Source organism: Haemorhous mexicanus, chromosome 1 (genome assembly GCF_027477595.1).
Source record: "Haemorhous mexicanus isolate bHaeMex1 chromosome 1, bHaeMex1.pri, whole genome shotgun sequence".
In the NCBI taxonomy this organism is placed as follows: domain Eukaryota; kingdom Metazoa; phylum Chordata; class Aves; order Passeriformes; family Fringillidae; genus Haemorhous; species Haemorhous mexicanus.
In genome coordinates, this window is record NC_082341.1 from 13,338,575 (window position 1) to 13,358,033 (window position 19,459).

Sequence of the window (19,459 nt, forward strand, 5' to 3'; positions counted from 1 at the left end):
TACTTGAAGGGACAGGTTTATTTTATCTCCTACACCTTCTCAGTTCTGAGCCGGTGACCAAAGCAATCATGAAAACCTTAATCCAGAAAACATTTACAGCAAAACACAATGTCTTTGTGCTGTTAATTAAAATGTTATATGGTTCTCCTCCCTTCTTACATCTCCCTTGATTCTCTAACTTTGCAATGGTATTTTCCATACAGTAATGCTGAAAAAACTACACTAAACACAACATAAGCCTAAATAATAATTCATTTTTAATTACCTGGTATAGAATACCTTGCAAACAAAAGACACGTTTTCAGATTTACTGACAAGTACTGTATTTTTTGGCAACCCTGGAACAAACCAGAAGAAAAAGCAAAGAATTATTCTATAACCATGAGGGAAAGAAACATCCACCTAAATGTAGAGGATTTGTATGGTAAAACTAAAGAAAAAATCCACACTTACAGCAGATTTTTTTTTAATTCTTAGTGCAAGAAACATAACCAAGTTAATCACAGAATCAGTACTAATTAAGAATATGGAAAATTCTCCTATACAGAGGTAGAGTCCAGTGCACAAGGCTAAAACGATATTCAATAGTCTAAACAAGACTGAGCCAGGTTTTACGGAATCCACTTTTTAAAGTATCAGACTGTATGTACATACATACAATAAATAGACTATACAATCTTTAAAGTAGTTTAATAAACTTCACAAAATTATAGTAGATGCATTGATATCTTTACATAATCCAAAGTTCATATCTCTATCACCCAGAAATGGATAAAACCAATATTCCTGATATCAAGTTAAATGGAAAATAGTTTAGCAAAGTGTTGATAAATCAAAATATTTCACATATTTTAAAGCCTAAATTTATGCTTATAAAGGATGAATTTCAAATGCTCTGAAAATGTTCCTTTTGATACTATCTGTAAAGAGGTTTCAAATGCTGTAATTTCTTATAAACACTTGCCTTACATTCCATGTTCAAGGGAAAAATGGACTTGGATACTCACAGTTCTGATGCATTGGCACAACAAGAAGTGATGAGAAATAGATTATTTTAAAGGCCCAAAGAACATCAGGAGAATTTATGGACAAAGCCTTCATGTCTCAAACTAAACAAATCCCATTGGAAAGCTAACAGGAACTGTTTGGTTTCTCTGCTGTGATCCTGTGGGTGCCTCCCGGCGCGGGGGCCCCAGATCAGCATCACTCTGGGAGTCAGGTGTGCATCTCTGGGCCCCCAGGTAGCTACAAGCCCATAGGGCTTAACAAAACAAACATGGAATCTTTGTGGGTTACAACAGTAGTGCACAAATCAGGGACATCTGCTGCCATTCCCTTCAGTGACAGTCACAAGGACAGATTTCAGGGAACTGAAAGCTTTCAGCTGTATCTTTCTAAACTGTGCAAAAAACCAAAAACTGGGGGGGGAAAAAAAAAAAAATCACCCTGTGGTGTTATGAAGCAAATATGCTTATACTGACAAGTTATTTTGTATAAAAGGTTCTTACAATTGCCAAGGGGGGAACAGCCACAGTAAGAGCGAAATAATAACAACAACAGAGGAGTTCAATAATCCGAGTTGGAAATTATATTCACAGTTCAGTTACTTTTGATTTCTATAAGCACCTACACTGAAAAACATGAGGGTTTGTATTTTAGCTTCCAAATCAAATCTCCTTGTGACAGATACCTTATTAAGATTTCCATTCTGCTCTTCTACAGGCCTTCTCATTGGAACAATTTTTTTTATTATTTTTTATTTTATACAAACAGACTCACTTTGATTTAAAGTAAACATATAAAAATTGAGAATATTGCTTGCAACAATGGACCTGGAGGTGAAGGAATGGACTTGTCAGGCCACAAAAAAAAAAAAATCTCCTTCAAAATGGATGAATTCTGCTAAACTTCTAATGCTAGGAAAATCTGCAAAAAGGATCACAAGATCTGTTGCAAATTTCAGAGATTTGGCCCAAGTCTTATCATCATCATCTCAAGACTTTAACAACTGTATCTTTATATTAAGGAAAAATAAATGATTCCAAGAACTCAGGAAGGCACACGCACCCAAGGATACTATAAATAAAACACATCATGAAATTACGAAGATCTTCTGATCCCTGTACACACTTTTGGTTCAGCACTATGGTCAAGTTCTCTCTTTTGAAATACAATAAAAGGCATACAAGAAATGTAACATATGCATAATAATTAAGAAGAATAATGCTAATAAGACAGGTTACAGAGAAAAGTGCAGTGAAAAAACCCAACACTATTTATTCAGGGGCTTGTGCTACTGTAAATACAGACTTTGTATTTCCTGCTGTGCAAGGGGAAGAATTTATCCTGGGAAGCAGCAATGAGGAATGCAAAAAAAAACAACAACAACAACTACAAAAAAGATATTAAGAGAAACCTTTAAGATGGAACTCTCCCAATGTCATTCCTCTAGTGCACAGTCATCTGACTACATGGGTTTTTTTTCATGCTGCCATTTCCCTTCATGAGTACAATATAATAGAAAATGGCAGAGTTCTTAAATATTTTTCTGCCTCTACTTCATTTTTATTTTTGTTTCTTCTTCCAAGCACCTGATTTGCTGTTTCCTCATAAAAGTGTAAAGCTGTTAGTGGAAGTGAGAAAATAATTGTTGCCGATCTTCTCTCCCGAACACCGATTTCTGCATCTCTCCTTCCATTAGGCATTTCACTCGTGTGCTACACAATGGGGAGGCACTGTAAAGGCAGCTTGACAGATTTAAAAATAAAAAAATCAAAAGTCTTTTTTTCTTTATCCCCCCACCCCCAGCCCACTCTGAAAAATATGGATGGATGAAACAGTAGGTCCATAGGAATATTCCAGTCTCCTCTGTTAGGAGATAATTGCAGGGGACCATCTAACCACAGTCAGATTGTCAGCACTGACCGACCGCTTCTTTGCAGCTTTCCTGAAGTCCTTGTATTTATCTTCACACAGGCGAGAAATGGCCTGCAAGAGGAAAGATGAAAAACCCTCAATGGCATTGCCCACAGCTGTCCAGGAAAAGCAAGACTAAATGCAGATTTCTACATACAGGTGAAATTACAAAAGTCACTTCATTATGCAAAACACATGAAGACATTCTCCTCAAATCCTAGTTTTCATTTCATTAGTCTTGGAAGGAAGGCTTGCATTGCCCACATGGCAGCTTCAGAAGGACTAAGCATCCTCCAAGCCCTGTCTTTGCAGGTGAACCATCACAAACCTCACTGAGGCAGCTGACAATGCTTATCCACTTCTACAAAGAAACTGATGTATCATCCTTCATAGGTTAAAAATCGTGGAAAACTTAACAAAACAGCTATAGAAACTGTAAGTGTATTAAAAATTGGGTGGCTCTTTAATTTTTTATTTCTTAAAAATCTTGTATTAATTATATTTTTCTCTTTTGAGAAATGGTTTTGCAGAACACTCACCCTGCTTTGCCTCCTGATGTTAACTCACCTTTCAGAAGCAGATGATCATTTCTACGTGATCAGGCTATCTTATATAGTTCCACAGGTAAATTAAACTCATATTCAGAATCATTTAATTCATGTTATAAATACATAGTCATTTTTAAACCTTTTGAAGAGAGACACAAACATCATTCAAGAGTCAACTCCTTTTATGCTATACTGGAGTTAACGTTTGATGTTTCTTCCACTGTTTTTAGCCAAGTTTAAAAATAGTATTTATTATGGACCTCACATGCATGAATTGACTGCTCCCTAAAATAGCCTGTCTATTAGAGTTCATATGGCTGGGACAGGCTGTGGTTGGCATCAGCAGAGATGCTAACTCTGGCAATCAAACTGCAGAGCTGCAGAGAAAGCTCACTGCAAGGAGTACTCAAGGTCAAATTCAAAAATACGACAAACTAAAGCTGCATTTTTTATTTACTCAGGAATGCTTTCAAGTTATGCCTTAAGATAAGATGTTGAATAAAGAGTACTGTACAAACAAACCCAGTAGAAATGTTTGATTATAACACAAGGCATTACAAATAATTAAACATCCTGACTCCATGGATCATCATTTTCTCTCTTGATCATTACTTCTATAGCACAGCAAGTTGTAGCAGTGAAGAGTCCTTTAATTTGAATAGTCCTGCAAAGACCAGGGGCAGGTATGGCAGAAGCACACAGCTCATACATCTGAGAGCATGTTCACCTAATGCTCTGGGGTCCAGCCAGCCACAAAACATTAAATTAGAAAACAAAACAAAACAAAACCCCAAACCCCAGAAAAACATAAAACCTACCACCACCAAGAGAACAGTTGCTACTTTTTAGTTGAAAACGGTACGTTTTTGTTAAGACTACTCTTGAACACAGTTTTCCTTGATGGTGCACACAAAGAGAACAACAGAATAAAATAACAAAGGTATTCATATTGCTTCTTAGACTGTAACTTCATTCACTTAAAACTGCTTAATAAAACCTTATTTAATTTAACCAGGAACTTGATGGACTAAGAGGGTTTATGCAATTCAATCAGATTTAAAATTCAACAGGTTAAAAAGGTATATCCATGAAATAATGTGCCAAGGCAAGGCATGACAAAGGGGCGTACTTAGGTGGAGCTCAGCTTCTTTCAGCTGCCAAATCAGACTATTACCTTAGGCATCAAACAGTCAGAGAAGGTAATCACTTCAAAATTGCCTGTGTGACACAGGAAAATTTCTGTTCTGGCACTTGGTCAGACAAAATGAAATGTTGCTTGGAAGTGGCACTTAATATTTGGCATCTCTAGGCTATGCTGATGAATCATACGGATAAGAATCACACTGCCATTTAAAGCAGCTCAGTATCTAAAGATGCCTCTTCATCTGCAAGTAAGTTATAAAATCAACATTTGGAGCATACTTGGCAAGATAGTTAGTCAATTTCAGTATAACATATGGGGAAACAAGAAAAGCAGAAAATGGTAAATATTTATTATTGTCCTTCAGTTAAAATAGACCAAAATAGCTATAATCACCTTCCTATCATCTGACAATTTTGTTGGTTTTATTGCTAAAAATAAGAAAACCATTTTTGACGGTTGCAAGGGACCATTTTTTGTCTCAAATCAAAACATTCTTAAAAACCAGCAACACTAATTCATCATGTGAATTTTTTTGGACTTGGCCGTAATGTATACATTCAGCTAGAATGCATACACACATCTATTCTTCCATTATATCCATGCATACAGAACTCAAGTCAGTTCCTCTGCTGAGTTATATGACTCTCCTAGAAATTCTATCACTGGAAGAGGGGACAAGTAGGAGAAAGAAGGCTGGAGAATGGCAGTAGTAGCAGCAGCAGTAGTAGTAGCAATAGTAGAAGCAGCAGTACAAATTTTGGCTGCATGCACATTTGTGCAGGGCAGGAAAGCAGCACAGCTGGTTATGGGCTCACTCTCAGGAATGCACAAAGGCACAGACTGTGAGTGCTGCACACCCTCCAAAACTGACAAACCAGAGGAAACTGAGCAGGGACAAACATCAGGTGGTTCTCCTTAATTTATAAAGCATGAGAAAAGCATAACTGGTTACTCCTAAGACCCAAAAATGGGAGTTTTGCTCTGTTTTGCTCTCCCTTTTCTTCCCGGCTTTGAGGGTTCTGAACATACACACAGAACTGCAACCAAGTCACTGTGACAGTGGAAAGCTGAGGAGATATAAAGACACTTCTCTGCTTGTAAGTTACATATTTTTCTCCTGGTATTGTCTGTTTGATCTATGGGACTGTATCTCTTTAGGGTCAAGAAAACAGCACATATTTCAAAGGGTTTGAACTATGTGCTCAAGTACCATCCTAACATTAAAGATCTCAGACAACATCAGTTAAACTGGGCATTCTAATGAATGCTCTTAGAAAATCTAACCTTGGAACAAGTACAGTGCTAAGATCACACGTTTTGTCTACTTAACCCAAAGAGGAGAATCTGACTCATATTTAGCTCAGTACATGGGAGAAAAAACAGGTGCAAGAGTAGGAAATGACGAAATAGTGGATTAAGGCTGGACACCCAACAACCTCCTTGGCAGAAAAAATTCTCCCATACTAGAAAACAGGTCTCAGAAAAAGCAAAGGAAGCCTTGACATTTGACATAATTAAAAGGAAGAACAAAACACACTATAACATATGCTGTTTGGAACAAACAGCTTTGGCAGGGGGACAGACTGGATGATCTAATGAAAGTTTATTTGCCATTTTTAACCTGCCTCATTCCATAGAACAGGAGAAAAAAAACTAAGAGAGTTCATAAAATGGCTTCTGGCTACTAGGTGGACTGGAATAACAAAACCAGGACACCTCAGTCCACAGATAATTAAAAGGTTAAAAAAAAAAAATTACTTTCATTTCGTCATTTAAAAGACAAAGCTGCTTTTTAAGTGTCAATTCTGAGAACATTAAATCAGAGAAAACATCCACTGCAGATGCTTGAGAAAGTGATGTAATGTTTGACAAGTACTGCAATCTCTCGTAACACCTCTAAGCTGATGGATCTTGTCCAGCATTCCCCTGTGATGAGGTACATCTCTTACTAGCCTCATCCCTTTAGGTCATTTTAGGGTGTTTTCTCATCATCATGGTTATGTCAACTTCATGATGTTTGCAGAAATCACAATGCAGATTCTGCCATGTCAGATCTAATGCTTCTGCTTTAGATTTAAAAAAATAGATTTTAAATGCAAAAATAGCAAAAATATCTTATAATATAGCTATTTCTCTACACACCACCTTTTGTGATCTCAAATGCCATAAGTTGCTTTAATCTTAGGACTGAGCAAGGTCTCTTTAGTTTATCACACAAGGCAAATCCTTCCACTGCATGAATACATTTGCTGTGAGGCTGTTGTCTTTCATCACAGACTGCAGTCTTCTCTCAGTATCAAAAAATATCACAGCCTGTGTGGTACTACATCTACTCCACTTGACAATCCAGGCAACTGTTTTAAAACAGAGAACTCTGGTCTGAACAGCACACGAGAGACTACAGAAGTGCTGCAAATGCATTTTGATGACTCTTGGCAAGCAAAATGCTCCACTGTGCTCAGGGAACTGGGCTATAAATTATGCTGTCAAGTAGTTTCAAGGGCACACTAATGACAACCACGTACTGCCAGGGAACAAGGCAGTTCCCTTCCTTCTGGCCACAGAACAGAGAGGCAAGGAGGTGGCAGACCAAGCTGGTTCACAGCAGATACTCCTCCTCTACCCTGAAGACATCCCCTGGCTAACAGGGTTATTTACAGCCAACTTCTGCTGGCAGCTCAAAGCATGCCCAATGGAGAAATTTTAAATAATACAGATTTATTGAAAAAATATTCCATTATTTCTTTTTAAATATGCCCTTTCTTTAGCTAGTACAGAAGAATTACAAGTATTCTCTATTTACATCATTTCCCATTTTTCTTTTCTTCTAAGGTTTTAGGAGCTATCATTGTTACATTATTTTGTAACATGCTGTTATATATTGTGGGTGATATAGATGGACAGTTTTAAGAAACTCTGGGCCAAATCAAAAAGCAATTCATTTAATTTTGATATATGTAATAGCACTTACTATCAAGACACCCATAACTCAGTAAAACACCTCTTTTCAAGTAAGATTACAATCCAAATGATTATTTAAAAAATATTCTCTTTAATAGAAACAAAATCTGATGCAAATTTAGATCATGCTCCATACAGAAAATCATATTCTTATTGGAGCTACCTGTGCAATTTAGGAAGAATGTTTAGAAAGAATGGGAAATAAAACTTAAGTGAAATTTTCTTTGATTCTTTCTCCACCACTTTTATCTCCCATTAGAGTCACAAACAAGTCAATTAACCTTCCCACGCACCATTTCCCCCCACAAAAACGTGCACAGAACTGCCTGCCTGTTCTACAGGAGCACTAGGAATTGCAGAACATGCAAAGCTCAGTCTAACCCACAGGCAAACAACCTCCAGTGCAAAGATGTTATGTAATTAAAGATGTGTACTGTTAAAAGCAGCCAGCATCTAATAAAAATTTTCAAAATTAGTAACAAAATGCACACCCAGTGCAATAATGCCCGTATTTGAAAAACATATCCAAAAAATGAGGAAAAATATGTTGCAGTCTTGCAAAGGGCCCACAGCAGATACTCCTACAATTAGCTGATAATTTAAATTCCTCCTGTGTCTGTGGTATTCACAGTGGTCAGCATTTCACAGGTCCAGACCATCCAACAGTGCCTCTGGCATATGGTATATCCACATAAGCATTCGTGACTTATTCACTGAAGGCGTGTGCTCATTTCTGTTCTCTCTTTACTGAGAAAAACATCATGGGAGATAAACTTGGATCCACATGAAACTGAGCACTTGCAGAAGAACAACATGGAATAGCTATTCTCAGCAACATTTGTTAATAATCTGTCGTTTAAGGTGGATAATCAGTTTTAAGAAACCAAATGAACAAACAGCACTAGACTGTGAATACAATAATTATAAAACTTGTGGGCACTTTCACCACAAGGCCAATAGAGACAACTGCAACTGAAAAGAAATGGAAAGCAAGGTAAGGTATGAAGCAAACTGGGTCAAAAAGCTGCCCCCAGAGCCATGAATACTCAGAGCATAAACAAAATTGCTATGAAAATCAGGCTCATGATATTCTAATATCTCATGGGAGTATGTGGGAAGAGATGGGAGAAGGGAGAAACAGGACAGAAATTTCCAATCCCCCTATACATTTAACACTGAGCAATCTAAAAAGAATCTTACCTCAAGTTTATATGCCCTGTCCCTGCTGAGGGGCTCCAAGGGAAAACTCAGGTTATTTGCTTCTGCCAGGGAACGCAAATCAAAATAATACTTGGCATAAACACTGGAGGGAACATTAATATTGAACTGTAACAGCTCAAGAAACTGGCGTTCCAGCTCATTCCTGTGGAAAGAAGATAAACATGGAAACATATTTCAGACTGTGCATTCTGAATGTAATTTTACTTTAAATTGCAAATGGTATAAACCAAGTTCATTTTTTATTCTTGCTATATGCAATTACATAAAGTTTGACCTTCTCTACCAAGTTCTATCAGTGTACTCACACCAGTGAGGAATAGGAGAGATGCTGCGCCTTACAGCTTCTACTGCAATGCCAATCAAATCCAGACACAAAGTTGTGCTAGTGAAAGGGCACCTTTATCAGTTTAGCTAACACAGTTTTGGAAAGAAAATCTAGCAGGGGAAAAATATTCTCGTAGTTTCTGCTTTACCTCCACTAGGTGGGTCTGCACACACAGCTATGCCACAACAACACACACACACACCCCTGCCCTAAATTTGTCAGGCTCCTCTCATAAACGCTGCAAATTACTCTAACACATAAATTACTGAAGAACATATTTACTCCCTGCAGCTCTTCATAATCAACCGTTTCAAATTAGTCATGGGAAACCTGAATTTCTTATCATACTCTCTTTATGAACAGAAAAAGCAATTTTTCCCTTAGACGTGCAATCAAAATTCACAGTGGTGAATTTTTCAGCATCTAAACAAAACATGTTTGTCAAAACACCTGATAGGAACAGAGCTCCTGTTTGGGCTCCCACCCTGTAAAACTTTGGTATACAAATACATTATTACCTACACCAATACATTAAAAAGTACATTGAGAAATAAGCCAACTAACAAAATTAAAAAGACTGGATATTTTCATAAATTGTTTGGATATCCTACTTAATACGTATGCAGGAATATATGATACATTCAAAACAATTATTTCAAGATATGAGAAATAAAAAAAAAAATAAATGGGTGGTGAAAGCTATCAATGTTTGCTAAAGAGTCCAGAGACTGCACTGCTGTGCTACCACTGGGAATTGACTGATGGTTATATTGTCTTTAAGATACATTTTGACTGCTGTGCAAATGTGCAAGGAATATGAAATAGAAGTTGCACAGTTGGCAGAAGAAGAGGAAGGATCTGAAGATAAAAAGTACTGGTGCAGTAGTTTTTTAACACTGAATTATTTTTCTCCTTCTCACTCTTTACCCTTATATAATTCTTACATCATAAGCATTGTCCTTCCTTATCCTCACTCTCTGTGCCAAAATTCTATGTTTATATAATGATAAGTACTAATTAACACTAAAGGACTAACTAAAAGCTGGATATGGAGTCTTTGGCTTAAATTCACATTGTTGAAGATCCCAACTTAAAAATCCAACTAAAAAATGTCTATAAATAGAAATAAAATATTATGTTTACATGTCCTTTTATACTGCCAAGGTTTTGCATTCTGCAAGCTAAGCCTAAAGTTCTATGTTAATTGATAATATAAAGCCCATTTTACTGGCAGAAGACATTGGCTGTACCCCTTTTGAAGAGTACCCTCAAAAATCTCAAATACACAGCCTTGGTTTCTCATTATCCCCTATCTCCATGATCTCAAAGTTGGATCAGTAGACTAGCTACAGATCAGAAAGGACAAAAACATACAAGTATTTCCTACTGTACTTATGTAATTTAACTAACCACCATACCCCTCCTTCCCCATACATCTCCTTCAGACTGCTTTAGTATGTGCCTTCCTGGGCCACTCCTCAGAAATTCAATGTAATGCCACATACTCAGTACTCCCAAGTTCTCCACTTACTTTTAGGCACAGCTCACTGCAGTAATGCTGATTTATAAAACCCTGAAAGGTGTGCTAGATGTTTTGCAAGATACACTGATGCTGAATGATTCACACAAATTGAAGATTTTGACCTAGATCTTCTGCTTTACTAATACAATGAAAGGCCCTGTCTTGCTTAGAGTCAGAGACTTCAAAATCATCATACTGTACTGTCCCAGCTAACTAAAAAATAAGAAGGAAAAAAAAATCCACCACATTGCAGATAGGAGGAAAACAAAATTTGGAAAAAGTGACAGCAGGAATATAAGCACCAGACTCTTTGCTGGAGGATTCACACAGAGCCCTAAACACAAAGCCCATGAAGATCACCAAGTACATAGAGAGAACTCTGGCTCCCCAGAGGCTTCTGGGTTTCCAGTTTGTGAGAACCCTAAAATCTTCCAAGGAAAGGGTAAGAAGCTAAAAATCCTTGAGGACAAGGACTCATCACAGTTTGGCTTAGGGAATGTGCAGTGCAAAAAAGGGCTGATGTGAGCACAGGTCTGCCATGTGAGTATTGGTGTTACATAGCTCAAGAGCAACTTCTAACAGTAGCACCATCCCATGTGTTTGTCAGAAACAATAACTTCTTTTTTTGTTTCCTTTCACACCGCATTCAAGAAAAGCCCTGAGAATTATCCATTTCAAACCTCACATTTGTAACCATTCCTGATTAATACTGTCATATGGCACAGTCAAACCTGTGACTCTGCTTCAAGCTGTTTGGCACTTCAGCTCATGTCCCAGCTTCAGCAACACTGTAAAAGCACCCAGATTTGCCTTGGAGGAGAAGGGAGTGGAAGGAGACCTCCACTGCTACTGAATACTCAAAAGGCATAATAAAAGGATCAAGGGGAAAAGCAACTTTGCAAAATCACTGATTCCACTCAGTTAAGGAACCATTAGCAAATTATTCTGCATGGAATAATATTGCACACAGAAATATGAAGGGCCTGATTTTGGTTCTTGTCCATCTTATCTCCCTGTTTTATTTTAGAAACCTCATTCTGTCTGGATTTTTAACATCTTGAAAACTAATATACAGGATACTAGGGGAAAAAAGGCAAAACCCAAAAGCATCCATTTTAAATAATGGCAATAAATAATGGAGTGATCATCTAAAGGTCATTAAGATAACTTCCTTTCCTGCCTCACATGTCCATTCTGTGCATGGAGAATTAGCATGACAGGAAATGATGCTGAAGAGAATACATGAAGGCTCTTTGGTGTGAGGAATTTTATCAAATCATACATTTAAATATTCTGTAGATCTGTTTTCATTATTGTGCATGAATATCCAGTGGTAAAATACACTTGAACCAGAAAATAAAATAATTCATGTCTTCTATGTAAGCAGCTGTCAAGCTGACCTCATCATGCCATCTATCAGCATTCACCATGTTTAGATACAACACAAATATACACATTTCATACAATTTATGAAAGAACTTCCCATCACCCTCACAGACACAGATGTTGGCATTCATTGACAAAGATAAACAACCTTTACTCACATGTCTTCAACTGTGATATCCTTCAGGATCTGGCAGTAATCCACGTTCCACACTGCCTGGTCATCCCAAACTTTAGATGCCAGTAGAATTGCCCCCAGTACTATTCGCTTCCAGTTTGCTGGACAAATGTCTATCTCTGCATAAGTTAAGAGTCTTTCAAGATATACCTGTGGAAACACATCAAAATCAAGACTTGGTCTATTTTGCTACTAAATAGAAATTAAAAAGAAAATTATTCCCATTCCAGCAATTCTAAAACAGTATGCTGTTAAAAATGCTTTCAAGAAGATTATTTTATTATAAGAGTTGTGGTTTCAAATACATGGCATGTTAATGCCAGGCTCAAAACTGGATGTGATAAATCCACTTTAGTTGGCATTTGCCTTCTGATCCTATTACCCATAGGATAATGAAAGGTCAGGGACTAGACTCCTAAATACACCATTTCTTCCTTAGCTGTGATTTCCCCCTGCCTGCCATCCTAAAGCTGAAGAAAACCTTAAAGTTATCTTATAATACTGTAAAACAAAATATAAAATATTTTTTAACTAAGTGTTAAAAAATTTATTTTCCTTTTTAAGGAGGGCAAACTACTGTTATTTAGGAACAAAATTCCAAATTATCTGTCAAGCCTATTAGTGAAAATGGAAGTTTGACTTTTTACTTCGCAGATCATTCTGAAAAGACTTCAATGTACAAAATCTGTTATGGTGAGACTGCAGAAACACAAAGCTCAGTAAGAAGGTGGCACATGGATCTCCCCGATGCCTGCACTACCTGGGGCTTCTGTGCAAAACACTGTCTTTTGCTTTCCAGACAGCCTGTGTAAACAAACTCCTTACACTCTATATCACACACGGCAATTTGTCAACTTTGCAAGCAAAACTACTCCTCAAATAAAGAAAATACAGCATTCCCTGGAGTCATCCCTGGGAAGCAGAAAACTTCTTTAAAGCAATACACTAACACTGGGAGCTTCATAAGAAGAGAACATATGGAAGCTGTTATATTATGCAACCCAAATCAGCAGATAATTTAACTTCCTTCACATCAATGCAGAATTTGACTCTCTACTGTTCATGCAAACCTTTTAAATCTCAACTTTTCACAACCAGTTTTCGCAGATTTAGAATCAATACTCCACATTTATAGTAAATAGATAGAGCATACAAAATTCAGAAAATATATCCTTTCTAATGTACAGCTCTAGCTTAGAAAGAAAGATAACTTTCTAGCTTAGAAGGACAGAGAGAAAAACAACTAAGGATTTTGTAGGGGCTGAAATTCAAAGGCAACTTAGAGAAGAAAACGTAAACAGGTAAGAGTTATATTGCAAGGAAAGACATCCAATCATAGAATAGTTTGGCTTGGAAGGACCTTTAAAAGCCATGTAGTTTCAACCCCCCTGTCATGGGCAGGAACATCTTTCACTAGACAGGTTGCTCAGAGTCCCATCCAGCCTAGCCTTGAACACTTCCAGGGATGGGGCATCTATTTCTCTGGGCAACCTGTTCCAGTGTCTCACGACCTTCATAGTAAAGAATTTCTTCCTAAAATGTAATCAAACCTCTTTCAGGTTAAAGTCATTTACAGCCCTTGTCCTATCACTAAAAACCCTCATAAAACATTCCTTTCCAGCTTTCCTGTAAACCTTCTTCAAGTACTGGAAGGCTGCTGCAAGGCATCCCCAGAGCCTTCTCTTCTTCAGGCTGACCAGCCCCAACTCTCTCAGCCTGTCATGGGAGAGGTGCTCCAGCTCTCTGATCAGCTTCATCACTCTCCTCTGAACTTGCTCCAACTGATCTATGCCCTTGTAACACCAGAAAGCCCAAAGGTGGAGGCAGATGAACAGAGCAGAGGGACAGACTCTCTCCACCTGCTCCCACGGAGCTTTGGATGGACACGTTTGGCTCTCTGGGCTGTGAGAGCACACTGCACACATCCAGCTCCTTCCCAGCCAACACATCCAAGTTCTTCTTGGCAGGGCTGCTCTCAAGCCATCCTCTGTTCAGCCTGCATTTTGTGCTTGGGATTGCTCTGACTCACATGCAGAACCTTTCAGCTGGCCTTGTTGAACTTCATGAGTATTGCTCAGGCCAGCCTCTCAAGCCTGTCAAGGTCCATCTGCACCTCAGTAAAAAGGCACCATAAACTTGCCCCGATTTTCCCACCAGCACATACCTGAGAAATCAGAATTAAAAATTAAATAGGAATTTGATGAGACACTATTCCTACACCTACTTCATTACCATATTGATGCATCTTCCAATAGCATGCTGAGGGCTGTGAAAATCACTCTTCCTTCCCTGGTGATAACTTGGGCTTGACTCCAGATACACTGCTTGCTGGAACAAGGCTCTTTACCATACTTCAGTATAACTGAGGATGATAAACAGCTCTCCATGAGAAAGCACTTACTGTAGCTTTCAACTCCTTTCTTGAAAATGCCTTAAATAAGTATTTATTTTGTTCACTTGCTGTGGCCTCCTTTACTCAGTCTTGGGTTTTATGCATATTTTCAAGTAAGAAAAGACAGAAAAAGAACAAGACTACTTGCAGCAAACACTTGGTAAAATTTAATAAGGTCCTCAGCCAGTGTGAGAACTCACTGTAATCCAGGATTTGTGACATCATCAGTGTACCTTTGGAAGACATTAGTGAAGGTCTTCAACGTTTAATCAAGCTCACCAGCCACACCCACAGTCTTTCTTTGAGCTCTCCCTGTGTCTCTCTCCCAGAGAGAACCCACTGACTGCAGACTGGGAAATTCAGGCTGGGGCATACTTGAGCCCTTGCCCTGCTGATGTAGAGCAACCTCATAACAGCAGCACACAGAGAGCCAAGTGAGCACTCCCCAATGTAAATATGCCCAAAGTTCATTATTTCTGATAAATGGAGCTGGGTTTCACTTCAGAGCATTTCAATATACAATGCCCTAGTGGGACTCAGTACCAGCCCACGATGTCCCACGATGGGACATCAGAGTAGGACAGGCAGAGTCTGCCATGCACTCACTTCTGCAGGGGGTGCTTCTGGCTGCTGCAAAGATGTGCTGACTCAGGAGAGACTTTGGAGAATGGCCAGGTGGCTCTCAGCCTGTTGGAAGAGGAAGGCTGGTGGGGTGGTTAATCACTACACTACTCATCCCAAACAAACTCATTGGTGGTGGGAGAACACCACCTGCTTCTGCTGGCAAAAGCCACTGAATCTTCCCACACATACAGGGAGGCATGCTCCACCTCATTTTTAAAAAAAAACACTGAAAATGTTGGCCCTGTAATGGTAAACGTGAGATATGGAAATGCCATTTGTATGCAATTATGTCTAAACATTAAACAGTGCCTTAAACACAAGGGTCATTTTCCTAAATATGGGTTTTGTAGCAAACAGACTGGGATTCTGAATGTACTATGTGGTTCAATGTACTTTTCTCTTGTAATGAATTTCACTGGCCTAATTTTCAAAAGCAAAACACTTTAGACATCTTCTTTAGAACTAGCTGCTATGAAATAATATAATAAATTTGAATTTTAAAAGGTCACAGTAGAAAAGAATATTACAACTTCCATCTCAGAATGCTGGAATAAATTGGTTTATATGGCAAAAGACAAAAAAATGCAGAAGAAATAATGTAAGAAATGCTATTTTTCTTTCTTTTTTCTAAACATAAGTCTAAGAACTATCTGTGTTTCTGATTATTTTGACAGGTGTTCCTTTATGGAACTAGAACTAAAGAGCTTTTAGTGTCTAGAAGTTAAAATATTATTTGCCTCCACCAACTTTTAACAGCTGTATCCATGCTCAAGAACGAAACTAAAGCTTAAAACAAATTGAAGCTGTTGCACCATTGTTACTTTTTTCCAATTTGCTTCATCCTTTGCAGTGCCTGAAAGTAAGCTTTTGAGGCAGAACTTTTCAGTACTTCTCCATTAAACATTGAAATACTGAATTCTCCAAAGACTCAAGTTTATTCTGCTTTAATTTAACACCTAGTTCTGCTCAAGCATTTTCATAGCATCCAAGAGCCATCTTCATTACATTTGTCATTGCCCACTTAGTTCTATGACTGTATGTATAGATATTTTTTACAGAATGATAACAAGACTACTTATACAGATTGAAGTTACTGATGGTGACATGAGCAAAAACTTTCAGTGGTTTCAGTCAAACACACACACTTGGAATTCTTTCCAGCTTCCAAATAACAAATACAACTCAGTGTTAGTGACAACACTACAATATTCAAAACTCATTTGTACCATAATTCAAATCCTAGCTGAAATGAAAATACAATTCTGATTGGGAAAATGCCAGTGGCCATTCGTCTGTCCATCCATTTTTACTTACAGACTCAATACCTCAGAGTCTGGTACCTTCATTATTAGTCTACTTTCTGCATTTGGGAATGAATCACATGTGAAATCATGTGTCAGTCTAACAAGCTTCAATGGACAACAGCTGCACCTCATTGGGGATGTTTTAATAACCAAGCACACGTCAGAATGCACACTGCACAGAGTTAAGATTTCAAAGGAACAATATTGCATTATTTTCCATCTCTTCCCACAGACTAAGACCAAGCTTTCACAATGACTGGCCTTTATACTTACGGTATTAGCAAATTATTATTTAATCATAAGTGAAACTAATTTGGTGATTTGCCTCTGTTAAAAATTCATTTATCTGAATGAAAGAGACTTTATTTATACTAATTAAATAAAATTACCACTCCATGTGTATAGATAATCCCAAATTGGCTGGAAGTTCAATGAACTCTGGAGAGGTTCATTAGCTTAGACGCAGCACCACAGGAATGTAGTTAAATGGCTTGCAAAGCCATTTCAGGTCTAGCAGAAGTACAGAACTGATTTGTTTCAGCACATATCTTCAGCTCTTAAATCTGCCAGACCTGAAACAACTCCATGCTGACCTAGTTTGGATGCGTCTGATCTTGACTCCCAGGACCTGGACTTGCAGTGGCATGGCAAATAGCATTAGGCCATCCATTATAACCACTAGTCCTGGGGGGCTTTTTTAATCCAAACACAGAACTGCAACATGGCACAAACTATCAGGATCAGCAACCAAGGCCCAGCAGTGCTGCTCCAGCAGGGCCACTGCTGAGCTTGAACTAATCCCCAGGGTGGTTATTTGCAGGTGGGTGAATCCATCCTGGGTTCCCAAAGTGTTTAATAGTAACTAACCACAGTATCCTGTGTTGTCCCACTTATCTAAGATGTCAGGCTCCCCATGATCCTGGATAGCAGAGTGTTTGTTACACAACACCCCAATCAACAGAACATAAATCGTTTGAAGAAACTGAAAACTAAAGATAGCACTGAAGAGTTCATTTTTAATTAGTGTGAAACAGCATCTCATGTTTCCCATCTTAGAGGATATTAGAGCAGACTTTGGACATTATATAATGCATTCAAGTAGAAAGAAAAGCTAAAATACTGAAGAAGATGTCCTTCCCTTTTTTCCCCTCTTCAGGAGCATATATACCAAATAGGAAAGTGTCAAGTAACTTCATTTCAGTATTTCACATTGACAAAAACCACTCATATTAAAAAAAACCCAAAAAAACCCTCTAGGGTTCTTAGAGAAGTTTAGCTTTTGTAACTTCATTTTGAAGCTGCTCCACATTAACTCCCAATATTCCACTGATACCTCTTACCACATTGGAGTTGCAGTCTAAACACTAAAAATACAGTAGTTCTTTTTTTAGGCTTCCCTAAAGCAATGGAGAAGGTTTTCTCTGGAGATTATGAAATTTTCATCTTCAGAGAAACTCAGATCGGTCAGGCCCTGATCAGCCTGGGTGTGCTTTGAGAAAAGGCCAAACCAGACATGACCCCCCAAAGTCCCTTCCAACCAAAATCATTATGCACTTATATTTGTATGCAGTACTAGAATTTCCTGTGGTGCCACACTAAGAGGTCAGGAATTGTGTGTTGCCCCCAAGGAAGCTGACTGGGAGTCTCAGTACACTCAAGCAATGGACAATCACTGAGGAATGTCACTGTCATAACTAGAATAATTCTGAATTTTGAGGCAGCAGCAAGAGCAAAACATTATCTTCTCCGACATGGTTTTTATATGGTTTTATGTAAAATTCTACCTCTATTTTGCCAATAAAACTCTAGGGGCTTAAATTATTTCTCACTTGATTAATATTGACAGAAAGGAGACAATTGCTTGACTATTTTAATTACTATAATTGAGAATCTACAAATTAACCTTTATTTGCAAACACCTCATTCCCTCCCTCATCAGGTAACCCACAGTGTAAATTGCAGGAGAAGAAAGCAACTAACGAAGACATTTCCATCCCAACGTATTATGGAGAAAGAGTCATCTCTCTCTAATGAGAAAACTTCAGTGTGTCACAATGCCTTGAAACTGAAATGATATCTTTATGGAAAAGATTATAATTGGTAGCGGGTCTCACACAGCCAAATCAGGCTCTAATCCAATCACTAAACTGCCATATGCTCTGTTCTAAGCCATCAGCCAGTTCCCTACCACGATTCTCCAGAAATAACCAAGGTTTGCAATTGCCCAGCTGGGCATCTAAAATATTCTACAAAGGTTTGGTGCCGCCCATTTGATGGAAAAGGACATCATATCATTGTAGTCCTTGCAAATTCATCCCATTTTTATTTCTGAGACAAAATGGTGAAAAGAAGTAACAAAAGCAGTCAGAGAACTAAGAAAAAAGGTGAACAACTGCAAAGTACCATTACAGATATTTATAGAAAACACAAATGGAACTGAGAGAAAAGTCACACATCTCCAGGTCTGCCCCCTAAATTACTCTTTTAAAGACAATTCCATGTCAAATGCACTCCAGCTGTTAGGCAACATTGACTTTCCAGTCTAAAACTGGGATCAGCATTCATTCTTTGCCCACACAGAAGCCCAAGAGGCATCAGCACATACAGACTCTTTGAATGTCCCCTTCCCTTGGGATTTAAAAAGAATTCCCCCTCCATGCCCACCTCAATTGCTCTCTTTTCATTAAGTACATATCCCAGCAACTCTAAGGCAAGAATTGACTAAGTAGATGTGTAAGCATTAACTGATAATCACTCATGTGTTGTACATTGGACCACAGCCAAAAGACAAGAATAGTCTAAAATCAGGGGTCAGAATATCCTTATCCCACCAGAACCCAGAGCACAGGTTCCTCCTGGACTCCTCCAGAGCGTACCCTGAGCCATGTGCAGCTGCCAAGGAGCTCAGGATCCACAGCACAGGTCAAGGGACCTTCTCTCT

At 38.3% G+C, this 19,459-nt stretch overlaps 1 protein-coding gene across 2 annotated transcripts in view; it reads right to left on the reverse strand.

Moving 5' to 3' along the window:
* CCNY (cyclin Y) overlaps positions 1–19,459 on the reverse strand; it is a 119,665-nt gene continuing 100,206 nt past the window's right edge. For both annotated transcript variants that reach the window (XM_059840133.1, XM_059840141.1), the window contains 3 exons: positions 12,182–12,348; positions 8,770–8,932; positions 1–2,988 (listed from right to left, as the gene is read on the reverse strand). In XM_059840133.1, coding sequence (XP_059696116.1) covers positions 2,872–2,988; positions 8,770–8,932; positions 12,182–12,348 — 447 coding nt within the window. In that variant the 3' untranslated portion in view covers positions 1–2,871. The remainder of the gene's footprint in view (positions 2,989–8,769; positions 8,933–12,181; positions 12,349–19,459) is intronic.